At 45.7% G+C, this 14,354-nt stretch overlaps 2 protein-coding genes across 2 annotated transcripts in view; one reads left to right on the top strand and one right to left on the bottom strand.

The window, feature by feature from the left end:
* Positions 1–8,503, top strand: part of Mrps27 (mitochondrial ribosomal protein S27) — an 83,219-nt gene extending 74,716 nt beyond the window's left edge. The window contains exon 11 of the mRNA XM_038322975.1: positions 979–8,503. Within this exon, the coding sequence (XP_038178903.1) occupies positions 979–1,218 (240 nt within the window). The 3' untranslated portion in view covers positions 1,219–8,503. The remainder of the gene's footprint in view (positions 1–978) is intronic.
* A 682-nt stretch (positions 8,504–9,185) lies between these two features.
* Positions 9,186–14,354, bottom strand: part of Map1b (microtubule associated protein 1B) — a 92,738-nt gene continuing 87,569 nt past the window's right edge. The window contains exon 7 of the mRNA XM_038322857.1: positions 9,186–13,535. Coding sequence (XP_038178785.1) covers positions 13,380–13,535 — 156 coding nt within the window. The 3' untranslated portion in view covers positions 9,186–13,379. The remainder of the gene's footprint in view (positions 13,536–14,354) is intronic.

Raw genomic sequence — 14,354 nt, 5'->3', positions numbered from 1 at the left:
ACGGAACCTGTCTGCAGCTGAAGTTGACTTTGGACAAGACTCTGCTCCTCACGGTTGAGATTCTGTTCTGTGTCCCTGGCCATCTCTTTGGCTTCAGACTCCTGGGAAATAATGTCAGAGAGAAATCACATTCGGTTTACATTTCCTTCCTTCCTGTTACCTGATGTTCATTACTTGGGACTTACTTCTCTGTAATTAGACCTGCTTGCCCCTTGGAGCTCATGGGCCGTCCCTCCTCCCACCATTCTTGGTGGCCAGGCCTTATCCTGTGCACTACATCACCTCAGGTTGAGAACATGGACATCTGCCTCTAAACTGCAGCTGGGGCCCTACAAGGCACTCTTTGCTGATGTACATCTTGAAGCACTTAAGTAGATTAATGCTTTTTAGTACTTCAGCGGGAACACTGCGCTGACCCAACCGGGCTGCCATCTCAGATGGAGCTGTAAGCAGGCGGGAGGTAAGGGCCATCTGCAGGGAAGCCCAGCAGGTGGAGGCCTGCCCTGCGCACGCACTCGTGAGAAATCGCTGAAATGAATCCCATCTGTTGAAAGTAGGGACTGAAGTCACGTAAACAAAAAGACAGGGATGAGCCGGCTGTGGCTTCAGAAGTCTCTGCCATCTTGTTAGCATCCAAGAATCCTGTTACCTGGAGCTCCCTGCTTGGTTAGGGGCAGGCCCCAGTGGACCTGTGGATTGCACCTCTGCTGTGCGCTCAGGGAGTAGGGGCAGTGGAGTTGTGCTTTGTGAGAAGGTGGTGTAATCGTGATTGCACGTGCTGCTGCCCTGGCTTTGTGTAACTGCTGAGCTGGAAAAACCTGCTGCACCTGGAGGAGAGGCCTGGGAGCTTCCTGCAAAGCAGCTTTCCTACAGCAGATTGTGTGGCTGCTTAGCAGAGGACTTAATTGCTTCTCATTTCCTCTTTTTCTCTCACCTGCTCCCTTATCTTTTCTTTTTCTTTTTTTCTGTTTTCTACAGGCCTCTCAGTCTAAACTGCAGGAGTTGGGCAGGATTGAGTCAGAAGATCTTTTGACTCTGACCACTCAGCTTATGAGAGAGAAACTCCCCGCATGTGAGGCTGAGGACCTAGCCACTTATGAGCAGAAATTGCGTGAGTGGCACCTAGAGCGGATGCAGTTGATCCAGCGGGAACAGGAGCAGAGGGAGAGAGCAAAGCAAGAATACCAGTCGCTGAATGCAGCAAAGACTGCAGCCTAAAGGGCCCCACACTGGCCCTGCTCAAGGACTGTGTGGGCCACCCCAGCTTTCTGCTTGGACAGAGTGGGAGTCAGGACTGTGTGGGCCACCCCAGCGTTCTGCACTGACAGACGGGACTCAGACTTTGCTGTCCAGCTTCCCCTTTTTCACAGCAAGCCATGCACAGCCTGAAAGCCACAGAGTGCTGCTGACTGTCAGGGCACTGTCTGCCCATCCAGATGTCAAGGGCCAGGAAACTAAGAAAGTGGCGAGTGACTGGGCTGAAACCACCAGCTGAATCTCTAATGGGCTTTCAGGGCTCACAGTGGAGTCCTGGGCACAGTGTGAAAAGTTCCTCGTATCTGGTGCGGGTGATGGAAGACGCTCCAGCTGAGGCTGCAGCACGGGGTCTGAGTGGCACATGCTGCCTGTTCTGAGACCTTGTGTCGTATTGTCCTCTGGCTAGTGCAGATAGCCTGGTGATTGGGCCCTGGGTGCTCAGACATCCTACTGCCTCTTCCCCCCCACACTCTGCCCTCCTCTTTCTCCTCTGAGAGAAGCCCAGCTTGGTCTCCAGACCACAGCCTCACTAGATGTCTGATTATAGGAACCCATGGTGACCCTTACAGAATGCAGGGACTTTGGAGAAGAAACTTGGCCCTGGGTGAGGTCCTTGTGCCTGGCTTCTTCAGCATGTTAGACTAACTTTTCCCCACACATTGTCAGAAATAAAAAATGAACCTTTGGTATATGTGTGTGCACATGTGCATACACAGACAACTTTAGGGCAAACCTTTCTAGTAAAGGATGGGACTTGGAGTGTGTAGGGATGGAATCAGTGCGGACTGTCAGAAGGTGGAACAGTAATATTTCCGGGAGCCTTCCTAGGAGAGGCTCAGGGGACTTTGCCTGCTGTGGAATGCTGCCCTTAAGTGCAGTGGTGCGTCTGTGTTCACGGTTGTATTCTTCTGTCAAACACAGAAAATTTATCTTTGGTGAAAAGGAAGGAGAGAGGGGATCCGGCCCTTAATTGTGCTGTCTTGAACAGCACATTTTAGCCCTCATCCGTCAGACTACAACAGTGTAATAATAAGTCATTACAGTCCTCAGAGACCTGCGGTGCGGTAGCACCATTATCCCCATGCGGTAAGGAAGGAGGTGAAGCAGCTGCTGCTGCCCCAACCCACACGGTGTCCCCCATGTGTGACCTCCAGGGTCCTCCAGGCTAGCAGCACTGACTTGGGTCATCCCCAGAAGTCAGGGCTGGATTCTGGTTGATCAAAGGCAGGGTTTTCTCGGCCGTTCCTTTATAGATTCAGGATAGATCCAGTGGCAGCCAAGGAATGACTTGCTATTGAAGCATCTTGTTCATTCTTCTTCCCCTGGCCCCCCATTGCAGTTCGAGTCCCCTGTGACTGTGTCCTCATCCTGGAGCCCGCAAAGTCCCCTCCTTAGATTCCCCTGTGACTGTGTCCTCATCCTGGGAACTCTTCTCTCGCCTTCGCACATCCGTCTCCTAAACTCAGATGTCGTCCTGTTTGACTTGACAACTGAGGCTTCTAGCTGTAGTTGTCCTCTGCCCCTGGTGTCTTCTGTGCAGTGGACAAACCTCTTGATAACGTAGCCCACCACAGGCTCTCCTCCGAGCTCGGGCTGGGAGAACCTGGGGCCAGCTAGCCAAGGTCTTGGTTTCGAGATGCCTGTCTCAGCTTTTTCTCATACCATGGCCCCTGCTGAGCCAGCTTTCTCTGTCCCTCCACCTGCAGCCCTTTGATCTGTACTCTCAACCAACCTTGATCCTCACGGTCTGCTCTGGATCCTTACTTGCCTCTCGCCAACCCGGGCAATTCCTTATGTTGTGGTGACCCCCGCCTGTAAAATCATTTTGCTATCCCTTCACAACTAATTTTGCTACGGTTATGAATCACAATTTGTAAATATCTGATATGCAGACTAGCTGAGATGTCCTCCTCCTCCCACCCCAGAGTGAGCATCTTTCCCTCTGTTTATTTGGACCCACTTAGCTTCCATGGACCTAAGCGGCCATAATTGTATTCCATAAAATTACCTGTTGAGGCCCCAGTCCCCAGTACCTTGGAATCTAGCCTTAGTTGGGAATAAGGTCTTTTGTGGAGGGAATTAGATTAAAATGAGATTACTAACCCCTGAAGACTGGTGTTCTTTAAAGGGGAGTGTGATACAGAGACAAGCAGTGTGGAAGGAAGGCCTCATGGAAACAGGTAGGGTGTAAGTGGACCAGCGATGGATGACCTCGGAGGCACACCAACTTCCTCATGGAAGAGGAAGGGCGGAGTTTCCCTCAGCCCTACCATGGCTGGATTTTTGAGCCTCCAGAATGTTCTGTCAGTTTTTAAGCCCCTCGATGTTTGGTCTTTTTGTGAGAGTGCTGTAGGAGTAATTGATATGTCATAATTGGTTTTCTTTCTGTCTGCTTCTGAGCCAGTGTCAGTGCATAGTGATAATTTGCTAATTAAGTTCCTCTGCACAGTTACGGCTGTGCTCTGAAATCGTTGCTCGTTTTGTTTAGCGACAGACTCATTTTGACTTCAGTAGTCCCGCCACTCTGGGTGAGCCCAAGACCCTTAGTGTGAGAACTGAGGAGATGCTTTCTACTTTGTCAGGAAAATGGGGTCACATCACATAGCCTTGCTCTCTCCTTTCGCCCTCAATGGTACCCTAATCATACCATTTCTCTCCACCATCTCTCCTCTTTCAAGTGATAACTTACTATCCTCTTCCTCCTATTTGTAGTGTTGATCCATGCTTGGATGCTCTGGGGACGGTTGAGAATTCCTTTCTACATGGCATCGTTTCTAGTGATGTCTTCCATCTAGGTCATAGAAGTCTGAGTTAAATGCCCTCCATCCTATCCTGTTAATAGTAATATAATATTAACCTATGGGTTAATACCAAGCTCATTCCTCTCCTTATCTCAACATGGACGCCGACCAGCTGGTGGTTTATTGATTAGACCTGGGGAGTTTGGCTTTCAGCCCTATCAGTTCATTGGCGCGAGTTGGCTTTCAACTACAGCTAATTATCTCTTCATGAGCTCCTGCCCTTGGCCTCTCCAGCCACCACCTGATGAACTTGTGCTCTTCATCACATACATTCTATGCAGCACCATTCTAAAGCTGTGGAACAGACAGTGTGATACAGATCTACCTTCAGATAACGTAGGTTCCAGGGGCCGGAGAGATGGCTTAGTGGTCAAGAGCACTGGCTGTGCACCCAGAGGATCAGTGTTCAGTACCCAGCACCCACTTGATCTGGTGTCCTCACTTGGCCTGTTTGAGCAGTCAGGCACACATGTACGCAAACATACAATGCAGGTAAAACACTCATACACTTAAAACTAAAAATAACTAAATCTTTAAAAATAATAACATTTCAGGGGCCGAGGAGGTTGGCTGTCCCCATCAGTCAAGACAGCTGAGAGGTGTCAGACACAGGTAAAGTGATGGGGAGCTTCAGAAGAGCTGGGCAGGCAAGGAGACAGCACCAGTGAGGGGAAAAACCTGCTTTGGGCTTTAATTACCCCCCCATGTGCCACAAGCTGGCATCTGTAGATGGCCCTCATGAACACAGTCAGCGCAGAGTAAATGTTCTGGGGGGGAGGGGGGAGAGGCATTTTAAATCGAGTGAAAATGAACAGTTCCAGCCCATAACCTACTCACCTTACTAAAAAGGCAAATAGAAAACAACAGTGAGATACAAATGCTTTGTGTCCTTCCCTTGGGGCTTTGTGGGTACCGACCTTTGCACTGTTTTGTCTGCTTTTACTGGGCCATCAGTACCCCATGGGAAGATTGTAGGTTGGGAGTGTGGATGTGTGTGTCATACATGTACCCATTCACATAGGTGTGCACACATGTGTGTATGGAAACCAGAAGCTGATGTTGGGTGTCTTTCTCTACCGTGCCCTTCCTCACTGGGTATGGATTCAGCTAGACTGCTGGCCAATGAACTCCAAGAATCCATGTCTACACAGACACACAGCACTGGGGTTATAGGTGTGGACTGTGTTGATTTGGATTGTAACTCAGGTCTTGTTGCACAGCGGGCTCTCTCCCCCTTGCTCATTGGGTGAGCCTGAGGCTGTAGATTCTGTGAGAAATCGCCAATGGCCTTGAAAATGAACAGATTACACCTCCTTTTCTTACTGATGGCAAACCTCCAGCCCTGCCTGACAGCATCCTGGTTTTGCTTTCCATACTGATAACTCATCATGCCATGTTTTTGTCTTTTACCACGGCCGTGGTGCCCTTTGGGGAATCTTTAATCGCTGCAGAAAATAAGTATATATAAATGGCTTCTGAGGTGGAACAAGGAATCAGTACTGGGTATAAGGAACATTTTTAGAAGCCCCGTGTCCTTCGGGCCGAGTGGATGCAGTCTGAGGTTCAGGTGGAAGCAAGCCTCCTGCCTGTGTAAGAACAAGGATGCAGAAGTGGGCCTGGCAGAGACGTACCCCACGAGGACTATCACCACCTGCTTCTCTTGCCTAGAGATGCTTGAGGCTCTCGTAACCAATGCCAACAAACTGGGGTTTGGACTATCCTGTGAGCTCTGAGCTACCCCTTAAGGGCCCTCTCCCTGCTATATTCTGATGACATTGGGTGGTATGCGTCCTCTACCTCTGTGGAATATGACCCTCTACTGGCTCTCCTGGCTTCCTGACACGTGTAGTGTCCTCCATCGGGGACATATGCATCACTCTGGCAGGCCTGTTTTCCTGAGGCTGTATGTAGCTCCTGATATACCAGAGCGAGTCAGGAGTCTCAGCTTTGCTCTGTGTCGGTCTCTCTCAGCTATTTTGTTCTGTTTTGGTAGTTAAGGCAGGGTCTTGCTATGTAGACCAGGCTAGCCTCGTGCTTAAGATCATCCATCCTCTGCCTCCGAATACTGAGATTGTAGGTGTGTGCCCTGGAGAAGTGGACACCATTTGGAACCAGTGAAGAGAAGTGAATACTCGTTTTGATTTCCTCCTCGCCTGGCTTCCCACAGCCACGGATTGGAAAGATTGACCCAGGAGCCCACCCCTGTTCCTCTTGGCATATTTGCAGTACCCCTTCTATCCATTTTATGAATTCCAAATGACTTCTAAACCCATCTTGAGAGTGTCACCAAACTTTAAACTTCATGAAGACAGAAGTTCTTGCCTTCTAAATTACTGTGTCTAGAGAACAGTCATTACCGCCAGGAAAGCATTTACATTTACTGAGTAAAATTTCCTCTAAGGTTGAAAGTCTGAGTACTGACATGTATTTTCCCATGAGAACTGACACACAGCCATATATATATATAATCTCAAGCAAGGAACTTTGAGGCCTTAACCACAAGGAAACTTGTGAATAATTCAGGCCAAGTGAAATTTGTCAGAGGTTTTATAGGGAGGGAGAGCATTATCATTGGCTTACTTCTACTGGCTCACTTATATCCTACTTACTTGCTTACCTACCTAGAAGCCTGCACCACCACACCCAGCAAAAGCTAATATTTATTGAACATCCCTAACCAAATGGCACAGTAAACCCTTTATTTGCATTATAGTATTTAGTCCATGAGAATACAACGAGTATTGTCGCAGCTGTGATTAGTGCAGATATGAAAACAAAGTCTCAGAAAAATAGGGCAGCACCAAGGCCTCCCTCAATGGGCTGGAGAGCCAAGTCAAGACTTAGCAGGTCATTGTCTAAGAATATGCTCTCCACCTCCGCGGTGCGCGCACAGCAGGATAGAAGACAAGGTCTCAATTGGAGTGACGACATGAAAGGAGGGAGAAATTCAACAGGGAAAGAAGGGAAACCAACTGCGAGCGCACAGTTAAGTGGGGGCAGGGCAGGTTCACTCGTGTTGGGGACCCTCCAAGAGTCTTCTGGTACACAGCTCGGCAGCTTGCACCAAGGTCCTTGGCAGTCAAGTACATATGTGTGAGCCCCATTCTTTCATTGGCTGGTGGCACTGTTGGCCTCCTAGCATACTGCCACAACCAGCAAATATCCCTGGATGAAACCAGGAGCCATCCATCACCGGTGGCGGCTCCCTGCAGGAGCCTGGCACAAACTCGAGGCAGTGCTTCTCAAACAGGAATAGTTCCTTCTGGGGCACCTTTACTAATGTTTGTTGGTATTTGGACACTTCAGCAGAGGGGTGATCTTCTGAATAAAGGCCAGAACTGCTAAAACCATCTCAGAGGGCACAGGAGAGCGGAGAGCCCCCCTACCACACCCCTCAAGAACTCCCCAGTCTAAAATACTAACAGTTCAAAACTCCTGGCCTAAGACCTATGAGGAGAGCGCCCAAGAGACTTCCTGTGGTGACATTAACTGGGCGAGCAATGTGGCTTGTTTCCTTTCTGGCCAAATATGCGTATGAAATATATACTGAAGGGTGGATCATTATTCTTTCTAAACACTGTTCCTCAGGGAAAGGGGCAAACGGTGACTTGTTTGAATTTGATACCAGATAAAAAGGCCAGAAGTCTGGAGTCCCTGAAAGAAGACACTGTGACATGGTGTGACATGACCATGGGAGTCAGGGGGCTGTGGTTCTGTTGACACCCAATAGCCTCACTGGGTATGGAGAAGAGCTAGCGAAATGGGCTCAGTTTCTTTCAGCTTAGTGAATTATAATACCAGAAAATGGGAGGTGAACATGAACTTTTCAGTGCTGAAAATTATACATATTGTAAAACCCCACTTTGTAAAGGAGGGCTGTGAGGAGGGCTTTCCAACAGTAACATCTGGAAGCTTGCCTTGTACTCTAATGATTTCTACCAAAAAAAAAAAAAAAACTTTTCTTTCCTATGATTTGGCCTTTGCTAATGGCCATGAAGATGCTATTTCCTGTACAAAAATGAGGAAGCTTAAAAATAGTCGCTATGGGATAATCCTTCTGTTGCTGTGAATATACAGTACTCTCATTGGTTAATAATAAAGCTAATTGGCCTATAGCAAGGCAGGATAAAGTTTAGGCAGGACTGAAGACTTGGATGAAGAAGAGCAGAGTCTGGAGAGATGCCAGTGAGCCACCCAAGAAATAAGATGCTAGAGGACAGGTAAAGTCACAAGCCATGTGGCAATACACAGATTAATAGAAATGGGTTAATTTAAATGTAAGAGCTAGTTAGTAATAAGCCTGAGCTATCTGCCAAGCATTTACATTTCATACAAGACTCTGGTTATTTGGGAACAGGCAAGTGGGAGAGAAATGTTCGTTTACAAAAAATAGTGGCAATGTCCCTTTCATGTGAATAAAATGTTTAAATATTTGTTTAAAGCAAGATCATTACTGAGTCTGTGTGCTTCTTGAGACTGAATATGCACAACAGAGTCTAGATCTGTCCTTGACATGTTCAGAAGACAGGGATTTTATTCTTGTGACCCATCAGAAAATAAATTCCATTATGAAATTTAATTGCCAGATCAAGGGCTATGGAGAAATTTATATATATATATATATATATAATATATACACACATACATACATATATGTGTGTACACATATGATTTAAAAACAGAAACTATTTTTGATTAACTAATGGTATGAAGGCATTTTTTTTTTTATTTCTTCATCCCTAGAGTTCAAACTACTAACCCTTAACATGCACTCAGAAGTTATCCACCGTGTATTGTGCTCCAGTGTGCTGGGCACTGCTGGGGTGCATGTTCCCCAGGCTGTGCTTCACTGTCAAATGCCCACTGGATTACAAAATTCATATTCAGAAGCCTCTTCCCTATGGGCACAAAGCCCCTCCTCTGTGGAACTATGGGCCATAGGCAGGGAGCCCAGCATGAAATGCCTCATCACGGTGGCATAGTCCAGGTGACACGGAAGCCAAAGACGTCTCAGCACACGAATGAACTTTTGCCACTTTGTATTTTATTGTGGAACAGAGTTTGTTTTTTTGATTTTTTTCCTTTACATCAAATATCCTCAGTGGAAGAGGGGATATTGCACACAAATATCATAAAAGCACTACATATTACTTTCACTGGAAACTAATTTTCTACATTAGATATGACTGGATAGGATGGAATGATGCAGGATTAGAAGACATAATACCATACACAGCTTCAGACCGACACAAACACCATTCAGAACAAGAGAGAGGAGCGAGCTGCTTCTCCACAGCGGGGGCTCAGGACTGCACGCTGCCTGCGCTGCGGTGCGGGAAAGCAAGACTCCAAAGTCGCTGGGGTGAGGGCAGCTGAGCAGTCACTTCCCCAGGGCTCCGTGTAGGGCTCCAGTGTCAGGAGCTCCACGCATGCGCGCGGAGGAGCCAGTTCTTAGCTGCTGTCGTTTTCCTTCCTTTTCAGTTTTTGATGCTGCCTTTGAAATGAATTCATAAAGTCACAGGTTTTTTTTTGTTGTTGTTTTGTGGAGTGAATCATTTGCACACCAGGTGAAGAAAACCTAATTGCTATCAAAGCGGTGCTCATCCCTAGGCTGCTTTTTATGTGTTGTTCAGCCGGTTAAATGATAAAAGCTTACAGTTCCTTTCACACGGAAACAGAATCTTTTCTCCTAAATCTGAAGTACAAAAGGAAAACAGAAAGAGAAGTCTTTATCCTAACTCACAAGTACCATTGCCGAGCAGGAGCCTCTTGTGACAGGAGACAGAAGAGGCAAGAAAAGCAACTCCAGAGTTGTAGCGCTGCTGCCAGGAGCTGAGATTAGTAACAGAAATGGAAGGTGGTAAAATTTCCATTAGCAAATAATTAAATTTATAAAATAAGTATTAGAAGGCTCCTAAATTTCATAAGCTATTGGAAACACTTAAAACATCCATAGACACGGGGGGGAGGGGGGGGAGACCATTCACTAAGATATGTAACGTTAAGAAAAAAACTTTTTTTCTTTTGAATTCCATGGAAAATGGTGTTTGGGGTGAGAGGTCGGTCACTGTATCCAGTCCCACCACAAGACTGAGAAAGCATGCATGGGGGTTGGGGTTTGGAAAAAGAGGAAGAATTGGTTAAAATTGAAATGGAGGATTATCTCTAAGATTTAGTCGCTGTGGAATTTTGTTTACAAACACTACCGAAAAGGTCATGGTCAGGAGTGCTAGCTCAATAGAATCCCGTCATTTAAAGAGGGTGGAAATCCCTTCCCCTCAAATATTCAATCTATACAATCGGATTAAGAATCATATGCACGAATCTTCTAAAAGTCTGTGTCGGTTCTTAGCTCTCATCACAAATGTACATGGTCCACTGTGATGGCTACTTCTAAACTAACTGTGTATGTATGGAACAAGTAAAGTCAGATTAGCCACACAGGTAGGAGAGGTGCCTGGGACATCAGGAGTCACCGGTAACGCAAATGTAGTTCACCCTGGTGTCCTCAGCTCCATGGTCATCACTGAGCACAGGGGCGATTGTGTAGGAAATCGGAGTCAGTGGATGGGTGACAGTTTTGGAAAGTATTGTCCCCATTAAATTCTGTAGAAATAACAAGTGTGGGGTAGAGTCATAACTGAAGGCTGGCTATGGCTCTTCTTGGATATTTATATTTTTAAAACAAAATAATATGTAGGCTAAATAAGTTTAATGTGGGAAACAGGAAAGTAACTCCATCTCAATGAAAGAAAAGTCAATCAGAGGTCTGGATTCGGCAAGAAGACTAGACACTGCTTCTTTTCTCGTGTGTTATGCGGACCAACCCAAGAGCTACCATTAATTATCTAATTTGCATGAATTCAGCTTGTTTCATGAAGTGTGAAGCAAATGAGTTTATAGTCAATGAAGTCTGTTTTCATCACAATGACTTTTCCATCGTATATGACAGTTCTGTACCTTTAATGTGTTACTTTTATGGGTTCGAAAGAAATAAATAAAAACTGCATTCCTAGAGACACCTAACAAAAATAGAATATTAATTTTCTTTAAAAAATTAAACATTTGGAAAATGTGATTCACAGCATTAAGTAGACTGCATGGGTCCTCAGTGAGGGGACCCCGGAGAAGCATTGTTTAAACCCTTGGAGTCATAGCAGTGCGAAACATAATTCACAGACGAAAATAAACTAAAATGTAAATTCTGAAATAAATAACTAACATAGAAAATAAAATGAGGTCATTGTTCACTACTCCGTAGATCTTGAGAGTCTGCAGGAAATGAAGTGTGACAGAGCACAGCGCAGCTGCCACCGAGAAGCGTGCCACCTCTGAACCCTGGCACGGGGATCTGCCACTTGAGACCGCAGCAGTTCGAATCAGGATCTGGCTTCACAGGTTTGCGCCTCAGTGATGACAATGACGGACATCATGTCTGAACTCTACATGGTGCACTTAGGACTTGAGAATTATTCATTCTTTTTCAATCTATCGTTTCTTTCATTGAATGTTTTCCAGAAAAGAAAGCCCCAAGCGAAGCGGTGCTGGGGTTCTTCTGAACTTGGCTCTTTTAACCTCATAGTGGACAATCTTGAAAGGAGTAGGTGGGACAGCACTGGGTGATGCACTTAAGGCCCTAACCAATAGCCTACCCTGCCATCCACCCACTCTCAAACAGAACATTCTCAGACTTTCATGATATGAGAGTCAAAGGGTGGGAGGTATCACCATTTCTGGTAGTTAGAGGTTTTTAATAAATATTATGACTTCAATATCAGACTTCAAATCTTGCCAGAACCTCAAAAAAAAAACCTTCCATTTTTGTCTTATAAAACATTTAAAATAAAAAAGACCATCTCTTGAAATTTTTTCTTTGCATTTTCCTGTAAATGAAAACATTAAAAAGTTCATTTATGAAAACATCTCAGGTATCTTAAAAAAAAAATCTTCTGTACATGTGTTTCCATAATTGTGTTGAAATTAATGGCAAATTAAAATGGCCAATGCAAGACAAAGAGAGGCAAATACTGTACACTTGCTGGGAACCTCTTCCACCATAAGATTCACTGTGCTCCCAGCTTTGATCACAGAAGCCATTTCGACCTTGAACTTGAAGCAGTTAAAGAAGATGGGAAAATGCCAGGCGCTTGGCTGGGGGACCACCGGGTGCATCAGAACTGGTGGCTTTCAACAAGCATGACTCAGCACTAAACTGTTGGACCAATCAGATGAGCTTCTAGTACCTTCCCTCCCCACACGCTCCTTTACCCAGAGTATCTACAATCCTACATGGGTGTTTTAAAAACTTGCTGTCTCACATTAAAAAATAAGTGCATCAAGAGTCTTTGTACATTCAAGTCACTTCCTAAGGCAAAATGTCTCCCGTATGTACTCCCAACTGCTTTGGTATTTGCTTCAGTTAATAACTGGGGTGGACTTGGGTGTTGCCGCATGCAGGTTGACTTGGTGTGGACTAAGTGGGTGGACAAAAGCTGGGAGCATGCCTTAGATCAACCTACTTATAGTGTTGGAAAAGTCTGAGAGTTCTGAATGGGGATCAAGCCACTCGCACGTCCAGGCTACATTTGCTACATTATGCCGTGGGCAGCCTTTATAGTAAAGGCATTTAATTAAGGCGTGAAAAATCTCATGCCCTCATAATAGGCTCCGTTCTTTTTGTTCTTTAGAAACGTGCTCTAGGAGATTAAGACTCTTTCTGATGACTCTGATGAAAATGAAAACTTCACCAGTGTAGACCACACAATAGCTGCTGTCAGAGAAAATGCAGACCTAGTTGCTGGTGTCTTCTCAATACCCCATCCTGCCCACTCTTTCTCCCTGGGCATCACATCAGAACTCTCCACCGTTACATCTCCTTCTCTTGCATCCTTTTTCTTTCTCATTCTTTCTCTCTCATTCTCTCTCTCCTGCATTCTCTATGTCCCTCGCTCCCCCCTCTCTCCCTCCCCTCCCTCTACCGCTCTTTCCCTCTCTCTTTCTCTCTCTAAGACAAATGCCAATACCTAGCAGAAGTCAGTTGGGTGCGCGAGTGCATGGCTTCCAAATGTTCAGCAGAGATGAACGGGGGTAGGTAATTTTGCAGTAACTTGAATCCTATTGTGGGAATATGGTTACTTCCCTTAGCGATCAGCAAAAATTGAGAAATATTAGTGACTTGCATCACCGTGACACAGTATAGCATTTGGCAGGTAATTGTTCAGTGACTTAATTGGATGAGTGGACGTTTTAGAAAAGGTAGTTTCAAATTCAAGAATTTCTGGAAACAAAGTTCAAATCCTGTGGTGTGGCCGGCTGCGGTTTCTACAGTTCTATCTTGCATGCAGGGAAGGACTCATCTTGCATGACCACTGTACTGCTGCTTGCTAAAACCATGATGTTGAGGTCTTGCTGCTTCTCGTGGGTCTCCTGGTACCATTCCCTCATCACCTCTGAGTCATGTGTCGGGATCAGTGTCACCTATGGAGGGGGAGAAAAGCAGACATTTAAAGGTCATAGATGCCAGAAGTAAAACCAAGAGCAAGGTGGTGGTTGGGTCACTTGAATAAGGGGACAAAAGAAAAATGCTGTTTTCCTAAAAAAAACAAAATAAAACCCACAAATGAAGTCTTCAACTGTAAAAATCAAAAGGTTTGCTTCATTGAGGGGAGGTGATGGAAAGGAGAATCTCAATCAGTTAGAGACTTTCGGTTCACTCAGCCCAATTTCACTGTTGGTCTTCCTTCCTTCCTTCCTTCCTTCCTTCCTTCCTTCCTTCCTTCCTCCTTCCCTCCCTCCCTCCCTCCCTCCTTCCTTTTCTCCCTCCCTCCCTCCCTTTTTTTGTTTTTGTTTTCTAAGACAGGGCTTCTCTGTGTAGCCCCGGCTGTCCTGGAACTCGCTCTGTAGACAAGGCTGGTCTCAGACTCACAGAGATCCACCTGCCTCTGCCTCCCGAGTGCTGGGATTAAAGGTCACTGCTGATTTTTCAATGCTGTAGTATTAAGAAGTGCTTGGATTAGGTACAGCTTCTCATATTTCCCTTAACATGGGGGGAATGTTGTATAGACTATACTCCATATTTAACACAAGAAGTTTTAGTTATCCCAGCTCCAACTCTCAGAAGCCCACCCGTTGGCCTGAAAACAAAGATCATGCGATATAAGAGTAAGGTGCTGATTGGTGCTTCTCATATGAATACTATGGGAATATTATCAATTAATCTTATTTAAGATGTGAATACAGGTTGCTAGGTGATTATATGCAAAGAAACACAAATCAGATAACCAGTAATCACAGCCC

This window comes from Arvicola amphibius, chromosome 3 (genome assembly GCF_903992535.2).
Source record: "Arvicola amphibius chromosome 3, mArvAmp1.2, whole genome shotgun sequence".
NCBI classification, from domain to species: domain Eukaryota; kingdom Metazoa; phylum Chordata; class Mammalia; order Rodentia; family Cricetidae; genus Arvicola; species Arvicola amphibius.
Note: the sequence above shows the minus strand (reverse complement) of the source record. Positions and strands in the feature narration are given on the sequence as shown.